Genomic DNA, 15,117 nt, shown 5'->3' on the forward strand with positions numbered 1-15,117 from the left:
TTAATGACAATCAACTACAGAAATTCTGCAATTAATTTCAATAAATAAAGGTTTATCTTTTGACAGCCCTAATTATTAAAAAAGTCAAACCTTAGAATTAATTATAATGAAATAATTCTGAGGTAAATTTAATAACAAAAACATCAATAAGAATGAAAATGTCTCCCATTGTTCGCATTAAAGAGCTGGCTCTTAGAACTCGTTCATGAATGACAAATCATTCATTACAGTCAGATGAAGGTCTGCTGATATGTCCAGCTGATAGGAGGAGAAGGCTAATTGAGGAGGCATTGCTTTTGTTATGGTGGTTTAAGAAGTTGTGCAACAGTTTACAAAGAAATAAATGCCCCAAAGTTTGGGAAGCGACCAAAATATGCCAACTCTCTCTGACTAGTCAGGATCAGCTGATTAGGACGGGCCAGCCCCCTATAAACTGTCCAGCAAATATGGCCTGGCTTCCAAGTGAGTTGTGGGACTCAAAATTTGTGTCAGAATCAGCTTTAAATCGCAGTGTATGCCTGACTTAAGGGACAGTCAGTAGGAAGTTGACAGAAGAATAAAAAGTAATAAAAGACAGCTGGATAATGTCAGATATTGGTGAAGAAAAGTGAGTGGAGAAGGCTTGAAGAATGGGGAAAGTGACAAAAATAAGTAGATCAATATATTAATCAGGCATTTATATATTAGATATTAGATATTGTGATATGTTAATTTATGGTTTTCTAGTTATTGCAGAATTGTAGTGTTATGAGTTACCCTGCAATTCCCATCCCAGATGCTGTCTTTTATTTAATTTCAGTCAGATGTCATATGTCTTTGAATAAATAAGTGATTTTTTTATATTAAAGACAAAGATTAACTTTATTATTATGTCATGTTGTATGAAAAAGGGTTAAATGACAATCATGCTCAGAGAAACACAAGAGAAAGATGGCTATTGCTACCATTATTTTTGTTGACCTTCTTTCAAATATTAAGAAAATAAAGACATGTCTGTGGGACACTGGTGTTAAGCATTTAAACTACAGAGTGACTGGCTGACGAAAGCATTCGAGCCTGAGGTAGAAATGATAGTTTTTGTTGTCTCCATCTTTCTTTCATCATCTCTTCCCTCATCTTTTTCCCCTCTCCTTTCTTCTTTCTTGACTCCTCTTCTTAGTCTAGCTTACCCCGTCGCTTTGTCACTTCCTCCCTCCCAACTTTTCCTCCTCATTTCCTTTTCTCCTCCTTTCTCCTTGTTTCCTCTCCTCTCTTTTCCTCCTCATATTTTCATCTCTCCTTCTCTCAGCAGATGGTGTGATATCCGTTGTCCCACTTTTTTTTGGCAGCTATTGAACACACTTGTGTACATGTGACCACACACAAGCATGAACACTCTATCTCTGTCCATCTCAATGTCTCTCCATCTGTTTCTCTCTCTCTCTCCTCTTGTCTTTCTCTCCCTGTCTCTCTTTCTGCCTGTCTCTCTCTCTAGTGACGGAGAGAAAGGGTCACGCTCTCTCGGTGATGAAGGAATGCAAGCTGGATGAATTTGATGGGTTAGTTATTTATCATCCTTCCTCTCTGAATAAATGCTTTAAATGGATTATCTGGCAAATCTGCACTTTTTCAAGGTTTATATTTTTTTACATATGTTAAGAAAAAACAAATAAAATATTTCAGGATAACTTTAATTCTGAAATTTTAATGTAATCCTTTCTTCTTAGTTAGATAATAGATAATTAGATAGAGAAGCTTCATTGTAGTGATAAGTACAAACAACCAATGTAAAACAGCAGATTTTTACACTACAAATAAATATCTTTACAATCTGCAAAGGAGAGAAGACCCATTTTCCTGCTTGAGGTGCCTGGTTTTCTTTTCTTTTTAGTGTGCATGTTTCTCCAGGAGCACCCATCACTGTGAAACGTCTTCCACTTTGACCACCAGAGGCTTACCAGAAACTTAAAGCGGGCTTTCTCATTGCAACATGTGAAAGAGCTTGAAGTTTGCAAAAAACTTCACATGAAAGCCAAGAAGGCTTTCACATGTTTAACACTGAGGAGAGGCTTCCATCTAGCCACTCCTCCAGCAAGCCCAGATCAGTGGAGGGCTTCAGTGATGGTTGTCCTTCTGGAACATAGCTACATGTCCATAGAGGTTCTCTGGAGCTCAGTCAGAGTAACCATCAGGTTCTTTGCCACCTCTCTTACTAAGGCCTTTCTCTCCCAGTTGCTTGGTTTGGCTGGGCAACCAGCTTTTGGACGAGTCCTGGTTGTGCAAAACTTCTTCCATTTGAGAATTATGGAGGCCACTGTGCTCTTATGAACCCTCAGTGCAGCAAAAAATTATTTGTAGCTTTTTCCAGATCTTTGCCTTGCAACAATCCTGACTGAGTTCTTCAAGCTTTGACATCATTGCTTGTTTTTTGCTCTGAAATGCATTGTCATCTGTGAGGTCTTCTATAGAGAGTGTGTGCCTTTTCACTCAAGATCCTATGCTATATTATTACAAATTGGAAGGTTTGAAAAACTAAGACGTAGGCAGCATGAACCCTTTTACTTTCAATTTTACAACCAGTAACAAAGTTTGGTGTATGAATGCTTTCAAAAGTTACAACCTGAAGACTGAAAGTTGACAGTCTATCAGAAAGTTAAACTATGACACCGTCCCTGTATGACAGTCTGAACTGAACCAGATAATTAAAGAGCAGTTTACCATCAGAGGTTGACACAAAAACACACTGACCCAGACTGATTACACACTGGCACAAGCTCACACAGAAGCACACACTCATGAATGTACAAATGTATGTACACTGACAGGTGATTTCAGATAAACAGCTACCTGAGCTAACATCACTACTGAGAGTAAAAATGTGACACTGCAGGAAAAAATGAAACAACAATAGGAGCTGAAACCACAAGTAAAAAAAGATCAACCTTCAATCAATATCTATGATTGTCAGCGTGTGTGTGCGTGGTGTGTGTGCGTGTGTAAGCTGCTTTTGTGCTCAGCCCTCATAAAGCTTAATGTGCTTAGAGAAGATTAGCCCAGCGCTGCTAAGCTAGCTGCTGAGTGTGTGTCAGTGTGTGTGGGAGAGATGGTTCTGGTGTGGATTTGGTTGAAACCTACATTTGCCAATCAGGCTGGCTGTCACCGTGGTGACGGGAGCTTCAGGTAATCCCATACACAGGAGGAGGGGGAAGTGGGCGGAGTCGTATACTGTAAATGCAAAAATACAAATGTCTGAGATGAATTTTCTGTCTTTTAATGAGTTTATAAAACCACTGAGTGACATGTTACATAATCAAGTGGTGATTATTTTTATTGATCTCTCTACCAACCCTTATTACTACTACCTCTTATAATAATACACAGTAAATACCCTCTTACCTGTACACAATCTGATGAAAATGGTCATACTGAGGTGCTGGTCATGGACTGGTCAGGTCCTTGCATCCCCTGTTGGTGACTTGGGCTCAAAACCAGCTTTTGGCTCTACTGATTTACAAGGACATCTAAAAAAAAAATTGAATATCATGTTATTTTTCCAGTGATTTAATTCAGAAAGTTATATTTCCATACATTCTAGATTCATCTTATATAAAGTGAAATATTTCAAGACCTTTTTTAGTTTTAATCTTAATGATTACGGCTTACAGCCCACAAAAGTGAAAAAAAGTCTAAAAATACGTGGCTATTGTGAAAAAGTCCAATTTGCAAAGGCTTCCTGAGCTTCATTCTCTCACTCTGGTTGGGTACACACGACCACAATCATGGCGACGACTGGTGACTTGACAAATGTCCAGAAGACAATCAGTGACACCATGGAGGGTTCACTGGGAGGGAAGTGTGGTAAGAAAGGCTGCACAAGCAACAAGGCAAGTACTTAAGGGAGCTTCACAAGGAGGGGACTGAGGCTGGAGTCAGAGTGTCAAGAGCCAACACAAACAGACGAGTCCAGGGAATGGGCTTCAAGTTTGGTGTTCTTAATGTCGAGTCAATCCTGAACCACAGACAATGTCGTCAGCGTCCAACCTGGGCTAAGGTCCCAGAGTCTGGCGGAAGATCAGAGAAGCACAGAATCCAAAGTGCTTTAAGTCCAGTGTTTTCAGTTTCCACAGTCAGTGATGGTTTTAGGTGCCATGTCATCTGCTGCTGTTGGTCCACTGTGCTTTATCAAATTCAAAGCCAACACTGTCAGCTGTCAACCAGGAGATTTTAGAGATCTTCATGCTTCCATCTGCTGAGAAGCCTTGTGGAGATACTGATTTCCTTTTCCAGCAGGACTTGGCATCTGCCCACAGTGAAGCCAGAACTACAAGAAAGTGGTTTACTAACCATGGTATTACTGTGTTGGATTGTCCAGCCAACTGGTCTTACCTGAACCCCTTGTTTTTGGGGAAATGTTAAGAGGAAGATGAGAGACACAACAATACAGATAAGCTGAAGGCTGCTATCCTAACCTGGGCTTCATAACAGCTCAGCAGTGCCACAGACTGATTGCCTTCAATTCATATCACATTGTTGTTATTTGTGCAAAAGGAACTCCGACCAATTACTAAAGGCATAGATGAGCATAATTTTCCAGGTCAACATTTCTGTATCATAAATCATTTTTTCGACTAATGTTTTGTGATATTCTAATATTCTGAGATAGTGGATTTTTACATTTTTTTGAGCTATAAGCTGCAATCAGCAATATTATAACAAACAAACATAAAAGAAACAGGAAAAAATGAACTTTTTCATAATGTTCAATTTTTTTTAGATGCAGTGTCATTCCTCACACTCTTCAGTTTCTGACTGTGTCCATTGCATTTTCAGAATAAAGGCCCAACGATAAAGAAAAATGTTATAAGAAAATTGAATTTTAAAAAAAGATTTTGTACCTAGAAAAAATAAATATTAAGTCTTTTTGATTCTTTCACTTGAATTAGTTTGTTTCCACAACATGGTCTAAAGTATTTTTCCTAAAGTTAAACCATCCCCTGTTTATTTATTCTAAGACTGAAATGTTTCCCAATATATCTTTTATTTAAAAAATTTGATAATATAGCTTTAGTTTGTTTTGTTTGTTTTGTTTTGTACAAAACAGATATTTAACAAATGAAGATGAGTTTTCCAAATGTGTAAATGTTCTCTTTTTTAAATTAAAACACACTGGTTCTGTAGCAGGGCAGCAAATTTAATCAGACATTCCTGTACCTCTCTTAGTTACATACAAGTTTTCTGCAGACACTTTTTTGTTTCGTCCCAAAATACATCGAGCTTTGATCGACAGATGCATTTTGGCAGGAAATATTTAAATTCAGTCATGTGAAGGATCCCTGCCCCCTGCTGGATAAATGTTTGTTTTTGTAAATCTGTAAAAGACAGCAAATATATACTATAATATATAATATAATGATAATAAATACTATAATACAGCTGATCAGTGTAACTTTATTTGTATCAAGATCATGAAAATTATTTTTTCTTCTTTTAATTTAAGAGTTTTTTATTTTTACCATAATAAGAGGCAGAAGAAACTGTTACAAGACAAAAATAGCTATGTGTCTACCTGCTGACTTGTACTGACACTCTTTCATCTCCACCTGTCTATCAGGGTGGTGTGTGTTGGTGGGGACGGTTCAGTGGCTGAGCTGTGTCACGCTATGGTCCTCAGAGCTCAGCTGGATGCTGGTTCTCCTGAGACACCTGTGAAACAAGTGCTGCCACTTGGAATCATTCCTGCTGGTAAGGGGGGGACAGACTCTTAAAAGAAGATCAAATATATATGCTTCAATTAAAAACTCTTTTAACAAATGTTGGTGCATCTTCACAGGCTCAACAGATGTGGTTTCCTGTTCTGTCCATGGAGTCAGAGATCCAGTTACTGCAGCCCTGCATATAATACTTGGTAAGTTTGAATGAATTAATAAATTTAGATCTATAGTCACATGCTCATACTATGGTGAGACGAACAAGTAAAGCTAGGAAAGACACTAAAACTTTCTACACAGTTTCAACATAAATATTTATTTATCCAGTTTACCAAGAAAAAGATGGTGCATGCATTTTTTAACAGCTTTTAACTCTTTTTTTCACATAGCTGCTTAGAGAAATTGTCTCTTTATTGGAGCTATTCCTTAATGGTCGTTAGTTGAGCAGCAGATTTGGTAACACCTGCATTCTTCTCATATTTAATTTACTTCAAGAGAGCCAATCAGGAGCCTTTTTAAGGTTTGCTGTGATTGGCTGGTGGTCACTCAGGCTGTTTGAGTCAAAACAAAGCTTCAGTGTGAGTGAAGCAGACGGGGTGAGAGGACTCCTGAGGGAGGAGCAGACAGATGTCTAACAGCAGGATCAGTTTCACTTTAAATCACAGGTTTTCTCTGCCCACTGTAGCCCCGCCCTCTTTCCACCTCTCCCTGTCTGCTCTCAGGTAAAGCTGTCGAGAGTCAGGCTGATGAGTGAGAATGACAGGTTACGGTTAGACAGTGGTTCATTAACAGTAATTAACAGTGGAAGCTGTTTGTGTGTTCGGCAGATGGTACAAATGAGACCAGTTCTTCTGAGCAGTAGACAGCAGTTAAGAGTTCTCAGGTAGGAGACGGTTCCCACAGACACAACATGACGACCAGTGAGTTCTGCTGTGTTTATGGTACTTCCAAAGTACATACCTGAGCTGTCTGGTATGATACTCTATACAGCTGTCATGTTATAGAAAAAGAACCTAATCATGGTGATCAGCCCAGAAAAACTTAAGTACTGGTGACTTTTCCAAACATTGCTAACCACTAACAGATCCTGAGGCACTGCTGCTATGATTATCTGCAGCATTAAAGTGGATTTAGTGCATGATTAAGACCATGTCTTAACAGCATGCAAGTGTCAGACTGTGGTTATATTTGGCAGCATCACACACTAGCTGTTCACACTGCATCCATAAAATATTTGATTCTCTGCCTGCCTTGTAAATTTTAGTTTTCCCCTTGTAAGAAATATGACATCCAGTGCTTTTTTTTTTTTTTTTTTTTTTTGAAAGCGGAGAAATAGATGTGTGGTGCTTTATACTGACAAGACTTTGTGACCCTGAGCTGTATCCCCATGTGTTCACACTAGGCATAGCTTAACATGTCAAACATGGATATAGATATTATTGATGCACAACTATCTCTAATTTGTAAAACAAGCAAACAAGCTCTGATGAGTGAGAAACGTAAGAGAAGATCTTCTTGTACAACACTCCTGGTACCTTGTAATCTCCCTCTTTCCTTGTTTCTTATAACAATGGTAACTTTATTTGTATTGCACCTTTAAAAACAGAGGTTTCTTGTCCACAGCCATTATTTACAGAGAGGAAAATAGGAACAAAGTGACAGGAGAAAATGTGCTGCATAATGCTACATCATGCTGTTTCACATGTGGGCTGTCAGAATATTACAACAGGAACCAGTGTAATCAAGCTGACTTGACATAGCAGAACAAAACCCTGGAAGGGGAATGAAGCACATTTTTGTCATCTTTAATCAAATCAGACTCCAATTCAATTTGAGCAGAATTTCACTTTAATTTTTTCCAAAAATTATATATTGAACAATTGTTTTAAATCGTGACTGCATTATCAAACAATTCCAATGTTATATGTGCAGATTTATCCTTTAATTTTGTGTTGTTTTTTAAAGTATACAGTAATTCAGGTACATTTTGAGTAAATGGGATAAACATAATTTGCTTGAAATAAACCAGGGCCACGCAGAGTAAAAATTCATTGGAGTAATCCCGTCACCTATTGGGTTTTGCTAAAATATTCATTATATGCTAAATATAAAACACAAAATCAATGTGTTCCAATGATAATTTGTTTTAGTTTAAATTCATCTGTTTAAAAAATAGCAGACAGATCATCTCAACATTTGCAAGGTCAGAGCCATTTGACATGTAGGATAAGAATTCCCAGAAATATTCCTTCAACCTATTCAGAAAGTTTCAAAATCAAACATTAAAGATGGCTGGCTATAATGTCAAGATGCCATGAACAATCCCCCTTTAATTTTCTTGACTTATACAGAGTAAATTATCTTAGATTTAATGAGTCAGAGCCAGGGAGATGTAGAATGAAAGTCAATAAAAATGTTCTTGTCACCTTTAGGGACTTTTTCAAAATGAATCTCTAAATGTTACTCGATGATAAAGTGTTCCAATCTAATTTGTGAAGATTTATCCTTTTTTTTTTTTTTTTCAAAAAGTATAGAATAAAATCAGCCGGGGATATATGGAACAATTCTCAGTTGAAAAATGTATTGTCATTCACCAAAATTTTAAACAACAAAATATTAAATATCAACATTCCAGTGCAATGTGAGGAAAACGTTCCTTTAAATCTCTCATATGAATATTTCATTCTGACAGTTTCTAAGCCGAGAAGTCTGTTTCCCATTACTGCTACTGCTTAACCATTTGTTTTATTTAAAACCTCATTATCTTTAACCTATTTATGAAAGCTTATTTATTTTACTGCACAGCACAAGAACATATGCACACTAATAAATGACAGTAGAACTAACGTGAATGGCTACTCTGCATATTTGATGCAGATTATGGACTGCCTGTTTGAACATAGCTAGAATTATAAATGTAAAAAGAAATAACTGGTTGCACCTTTAAGAAGCGCTGCAGGTTTGATCTCACTGACACACTGACTGTGAGGCTGACTGTCTCAGGATTAAAGCTGAGACACACACGCACTCACACACACTCAGACAACATGCCATATGGTGAGGAAATCAGATTCTGTCCAGAGAGAGAGAGACAGGTAGGCAGTCAGACAGACAGGTACTGAGACTGCAGTTCAGTGGGTTACAGCAGGTATAAGGCCAGATGGCGTACTGTTTGTGTGTAGAGCTACTTATGAAATGGTACTGTTGGTCATATCAGGTTGATTGGGATTGATTATATTTCTTATTCATGTCACCATTCCTGTTTTAGTTTTTCTTTCATTTAGTAAAAATAAACATTAAGAGAATGCCATTGATCAGATGTTTGTTCCTTTTTTACACAACAAACATGTAACACGGGAAAGAGGATATGGAGCAATCAAAAAGTCTTCAGTCCCCCTTCTCTTTCTTCATTTTTGTTATGTTACAGCCTGATACTAGAGTTGTTTGAATTTGTTTTTTCTCTCATTTGTCTACACTCAGTACCTCATGATGACAATGAGGAAAAAACGATTTTAGGAATTTTTTTTAAATTTAAGAAGAAAAAACTGAACTAAGGCACAGGCTGCAAAATATTCTGCTGCACTGAAGGTTCCCAGGAGCACAGAGGCTGCCATAATTCTCTAATGGAAAAAGTTTGGACAACCAGGACTTCTCCAAGAGTTGGTCACCCGGCCAAACTGAGCAATCAGGGAAGAATGGTCTGAGTAAGAGAGGTGACCAAGAACCTGATGGTCATTCTGAATGAGCTCCACAGATCCTGTGTGAAGATGGAACAAAGTACTAGAAGGACAACAATCACTGCAGCCCTCCACTGATCTGGGCTTATGGCAGAGGGGCTAAATGGAAGCCTCTCCTTGGTGCAAAACACATGAAAGCCTGCTTGGAGCTTGCAAAAAGCACCTGAATGTCATTCAGACTGTGAGAAACTGGATTCTTTGGTCTGATTTAACCAAGTCTGAACTGTTTGTCCTCCGTTCTAAACATTATATCTGGATCAAATACAGCCCCAACAGTGAAGGCAGAAAGGAAAAATAGAGGCCAAAAAAACCCATCAAGAATCTTTAAAGAATGAAAAAGAAATTGGTGTTTCATAGTAACTTTCAGTCAACCTGGAAACAAAGACATGGAGTCGAGGTCTTTAGCCTACCAAATAGTTACATCGTTCTGGCTCACAGTCACATCAGTCATATCTTCTTGCTCTAGAAATCACTAACAAACACTGCCACAGAAATTTGTCCTAAATCTGCAGTGAACTCCTCTGGGTTCTGCTCTCTTCTAAACTGGTCAAACTCTACTGGTAGATGGCAAGAGACCAGTCAAACTGGAGCACAAACAACTAGAGAGTAGTCACTGTGCTGCAGTGATTTCCCTAAAGTTAACGGATATTTACACACATGCACATTTCTGACCTCTTTCTGTCGCTCATTTCTGAAGTGATGCTTCTTTTGAATATTGATGAGCTTAAGTAAAAACAACTGTTGGAGTTTTTTTCTGGAATATAAGTGTGGGTGATGTTTCTGTTTCTCTGCAGGTCACAAACAGGAAGTGGACATGTGCAGCTTCACATCTCTCGATCAGTTGGTTCGTTTTGGTTTTTCCGCCATGTTTGGCTTTGGTGGGCGGAGCTTAGCAAGAGCAGAGAAGAAGAGGTGGATGCCATCAGGGAGGCGGCGAGAGTACGCTCTGATGAAGACTCTGGCTAGGCTCAGGTAACACAAATACATACAAAATTAAGACATACATTTGTATTTCTTTGCCACACTGTTGAAGGAAAGGAAAGTTATCCAGAGTTAAGGCCCTTTAAGAAAGAAAACTCCTTTCTATATAAATATCCCAGAACTTTTTCCAAATTTAAAAAAGCTGCCATGGTTAAAGCACATTGCCTGGATTGCTATGAGTTAAATGGTCTGTGTGCTTTGTTGGTGTCACAATCAGGGTTCATATTTGTCTGTCCCTGCCATTTTGGATGTGTGTGTGTGTGTGTGTGTGCAAATTTCTAATTACTAGCATTCTAACAGGCTAGCTAAGATTCTCTAAACATCCTGATTGCTAAGTATGATCAGATTTTGGCCATTGTGAGTGTGTTTGCTGTCTGATTTTAGCATTTACCTTAAACCAGCACAGGTGCAACGTCACTGCTGAGTCTGTTCTCTTTTATTTTTCATTTGTTCTCAACAGACCAGAGAACTGCCAGTTGTCTTATCTACCGACAAAGACGCCAGTCAAAAATTTCTCTGAGCATCAGTAAGTAATTCAAAAAAACACACTCATTGACTTTGGTATAAATAGGCTGTCTTCAGACAAATATAACCATTGTTAAAACAAGCTTTTGCTACTCATTATTTACCAGGGTAGGGTAGGATTGGGTGGTGTATCTTTTTAATACCCCCAAACCCTGAATTTTTCCAGGGTATACAGTATCACTGCCAGGTGTTCAAAAATCACATTATACAGGCACATACATGCATGCACAAGCTCAGCAAGCAGAGTGTACGCCTCCACGGCTTTTCATTAAATCCTTTTGAAAAATGCTTCAGGTCTAAAAATATTGTCATCTGCACGGAAAACCATTCAAAGAGGAATCAATGTCATAGATGTAAATGGTGTAAATCATGGGGCCCAAAACTAAACCTTGCAGCACACCTCTGTTGATTAGCAAAAACTGGAAATTCAACAGTAATTGTAATCATGATCTCAGTATTATTCTAAATATCCTGATCACAGTTTTTGCCATAATTTAGCAGCCCTACTGGGTCTCTTGAATACAATCAACTATGAAAGTGTGTGAATATCAACATTGTAAATGTTCTGTCCTTCCTTTCAGAGACCAGGACCAGCACCCAGAGTCTGGTGAGACCAGCAGTCATATGCCTTCAGATTCACAGTTCCTGTTCCCCTCTCTCTGAACATGTTTGTTTACTGTTTTTCTTTCTATGTTTGGTCATCGCAGAGGGGGAGGAGTCCTGGATGACCAACCAGGGTCTGTACCTGAGCATCAGCATTATGTCCATCCCCTGTCTCAGTCCACACATACCTCAAGGACTGGCTCCAAACAGCAGGTACAACATGAGTGTATGATGAGCAGATAATCCTTCTGAGAAGGTAAAAGGTCATCTCTGTTGTGACCTTGTGACTGCTCGTTATGACATCGTGTCTCTTCTACTTCCTGTTTGTGACAGGTTGGCTGATGGTAGCGCATCATTGATCGCAGTGGGAAACACTTCAAGGTCAGAGTTCATCAAACACCTGAAGAGATATAACAGCTCGAGTGGACAGGTGAGTGAAACTGTCATTAAGCATCACACCAGCCTTTACTGTCAGGACAAAACAGCAGCAACTTTACTGTGTGCTCTTAGATGAGGTGAGGTTTGATATTTTCAAAATATAAATCTAATCCAGTTTAAAGAGCCATTCATTGATCCTTATTATATTTTACTTTTTACATTTACATTTGCTAAGATATAATATCTATTTAAAGAACTGTTTAACCAAGGCAGAAAACAAGTCTTTGGTGGCAGCAAACAGTGTAACTAAACTAGAAACTATAAGCAGAATGTAAACACCCTTGTTTTATTTTTGATGCTTACACTGATTTATTTTGCACACAGAAACAACTCTTTTTTGTCACAAAATCAAAAACTACCAGCGCCTGAATTATTAGAACCCTGATGCTAATTGTCAGGTATGTCTCCTTTTTCAACAAGTCTTAGACTTGTCTCTTGAGAAATCCCAGCCCATTCTTCTTTGGTAAATCTCTCAAGCTCCTCTAGATTTGATGGTCTTCTAGCATTTTCAATGGGATTCAAGTCAGGGCTTTGTGCAGGCCAGTCAATAATGTTCTTCACCATGAGTCACTGGGTCGTTGTCTGTTTGAGGTTTTCTTCACAATCCTCACATATCCTTCTTTCTTCATGATTCCTTCCACCTTTACAAGAGTCCCAGTCCCAGATGCAATGAAGCATCCCCACAGCATAATACTCCCACCGCCGTGCTTCACTGTGGGAACAGTGTTCTTTGGATTCTCCCTTCTTTCTCCAAACATAAGCAACATCTCTATGGCCAAAGAGCTCTAGAGCTCTACTCTAGTTTAGTCTTATCTGACCAAAGGACATGCCTTCAGTGTGCAGAATCTTTCTCCACGTTGTCCTAAGCATACTTCAGTCTGGCCTGAAGATGTCTCTTCTGCAGAAGTGGACTTCTTCGTCCGTTCCTGTGCAGGGAACTAGTGTCTTGGCAGTTGTTCTGGGGTCTTTAGATGCATCTCTTTTCCAGCAATCCGTATACAATTTTATCATGTTAGTCCACAAATTGTCACATAAATATTCTTCAGAATTCAGGAAATTCAGTGTTGGATGTTCTAAATTTCCTGGAGGAAGACCCCAGACCCCTATCTGATTTTATCTGGCTCACTGTGATCAAATACACTCTATACTGTTGTGAAATACTAGTCCAGTTCTGTAACATCTGGGCTACCAGGTTGCAAACTTAAACATCCATGCAGTCCACCCTTATATTGGCAGGTTTTCGCAGACAAAAACAAAATTATTCTGCTTCTGATTTCTAATCGTTTAGAATCAGCCTTGTACACCTGCTAAAATGTGTTATGATGAATATGGCTTATTGATAGAACAGATGCATTAAATGTATTAGGAGTCTTCAGATTTGGACGTTTATAACCACAAAATTTCTTTGCTTTGTACTATTTGATATTATATAAACAGTCCATAGAGCAAAATATTCAGCCCTGGTCCAGTGGACTGAGAAATCTATTATGCCTTTCTTTTTGACTGTTAAGTGTGCACAAAGCAGTATTATTTTGCTTTAAAAGATGTTAAAAAGCCTTAAATTTGATTTTTAAAAGTGTGTAGGAAAGGGCCCAGTAAAATTGCCTGATGGAACTGTAGCTCAACTTTATTATGCATGTAAAAGTACTGATTCTCCATGTAATGGGTCACAGTGGTGATATTTCTTCACAAATGACATTAGCTTAGGCTTAAGAGTCAGAGCTTATTGATTCTGGGTATTTCACTGATCCAGATCCGATATGGGTTGTGTTGTGGGTTGGGTTGATTTATCTCCATCAGTCGTTGACGTGCTTCAGTCTTGATCTCACTGACCTGAGGATCCTCCTCTCACAGAGCAAAAATAAACAAACTAGTTGGTGAGTAGATTAGCCTGGTTCAGCACGCCTTGGCTTGGCCTGGCCTGGCCTCAGAGACTGCACACTAACCCACTTACTAAATATACCACTGTCATGGCGTTCACTGTTCTTTATAGGAAACTGACTGTTTATTTATTGACCTACTTATTGATAGAGAGACTGACAGCGTCAATCAGAGGACATCATCGAAGTTCGTCTGTGAGGTGGTTTTAATTTGAAAATAGTTGAAGAATAACAAAAGCTTAAAGAGCCATAAATGATACGAAGGAATAGAGTCAACAATTTATGGTTATGTTTGAGAGAAGGACCAAATCAAATGATATTTATAGTAACTTTTTACTTTACTTCTCAAGTTAACAGAGTAAAAAAGTTCTTAATACTTTACTATTATGAGTGATAAGGGTTTTTTTTAGATGGAAACATGAGTAAAAAACACATTACTACTAGTTTTGTTTGCATTTAAGCTCTGACCTATTCATCCTTTGAGAACACCTGATTTATCCGTGGACCAGAGAAAGATCTAGAAAGGACAGAAAGCAGACAGATTGTCCGTTTGTCTGTTTGTTGGTCTCTGCTGCCCTCTGGTAGAGATTCATGGTGTTACAGTAGACTGTAAAGACCGGCAAACTGGAACAAAGTGAGTCACTGCTCCAGATTAACAAGCCGTTTAGAGGATCAGAGCCTCCGTGTTCCCGTCAGGTCATCTCTGACATGCCACAACAGGAACACTTACTCTCTGTCTCTCCTCATCACTTCATTTGTCTGACTTCCTGTCTCTAGTTCAGCTTCTCCTTCGTGGAAACGCATGAAGTGTCAGCGGTAAGGATCCGCCCCCAGTCTGTGATTGGCTGGTCAGAGGATGAGAGTGAGGAGGAGGGAGATTCCAGAACATCGCCCATTATCCAATCACAGGGAGCCGCCTTCCCGTGGAACATCGATGGAGAGTTGGTGGAGATCGCTAACGAAGTGCTCATCAGGTCTGATACTCAGTGTCATTAATGTGAAAAAAAACTCTTTAAATTACAAATGTATTCATTTCTCAATTTTTTAAAAAAGATTTATTTTGGGGCTTTATGCTTTTTTTAAGAGAGATAGGACAGACGATTGAGCCGGAAACAAAGATGAGAGAGTGTGGCATGACATGCAGGCAAAGAGCCACAAGCCAGAGTTGACCCCGGTCTGCCCATGTTTGTATTTGAGCCCCACAAATATATTTATACAGTGTTAGTACACATTATATAACAGATTCATAGCTTCTTAATTATAATA

The 15,117-nt window shown here is 38.7% G+C and overlaps 1 protein-coding gene across 1 annotated transcript in view; it reads left to right on the forward strand.

Moving 5' to 3' along the window:
* The window catches only part of cerkl (ceramide kinase-like), a 45,363-nt gene that overhangs the window by 28,474 nt on the left and 1,772 nt on the right, over positions 1-15,117 (forward strand). The window contains exons 5-13 of the mRNA XM_041807468.1: positions 1,475-1,538; positions 5,591-5,721; positions 5,810-5,884; positions 10,219-10,396; positions 10,866-10,931; positions 11,512-11,537; positions 11,638-11,746; positions 11,867-11,963; positions 14,629-14,825. Coding sequence (XP_041663402.1) covers positions 1,475-1,538; positions 5,591-5,721; positions 5,810-5,884; positions 10,219-10,396; positions 10,866-10,931; positions 11,512-11,537; positions 11,638-11,746; positions 11,867-11,963; positions 14,629-14,825 — 943 coding nt within the window. The remainder of the gene's footprint in view (positions 1-1,474; positions 1,539-5,590; positions 5,722-5,809; positions 5,885-10,218; positions 10,397-10,865; positions 10,932-11,511; positions 11,538-11,637; positions 11,747-11,866; positions 11,964-14,628; positions 14,826-15,117) is intronic.

This window comes from Cheilinus undulatus, linkage group 15, assembly GCF_018320785.1.
Source record: "Cheilinus undulatus linkage group 15, ASM1832078v1, whole genome shotgun sequence".
In the NCBI taxonomy this organism is placed as follows: domain Eukaryota; kingdom Metazoa; phylum Chordata; class Actinopteri; order Labriformes; family Labridae; genus Cheilinus; species Cheilinus undulatus.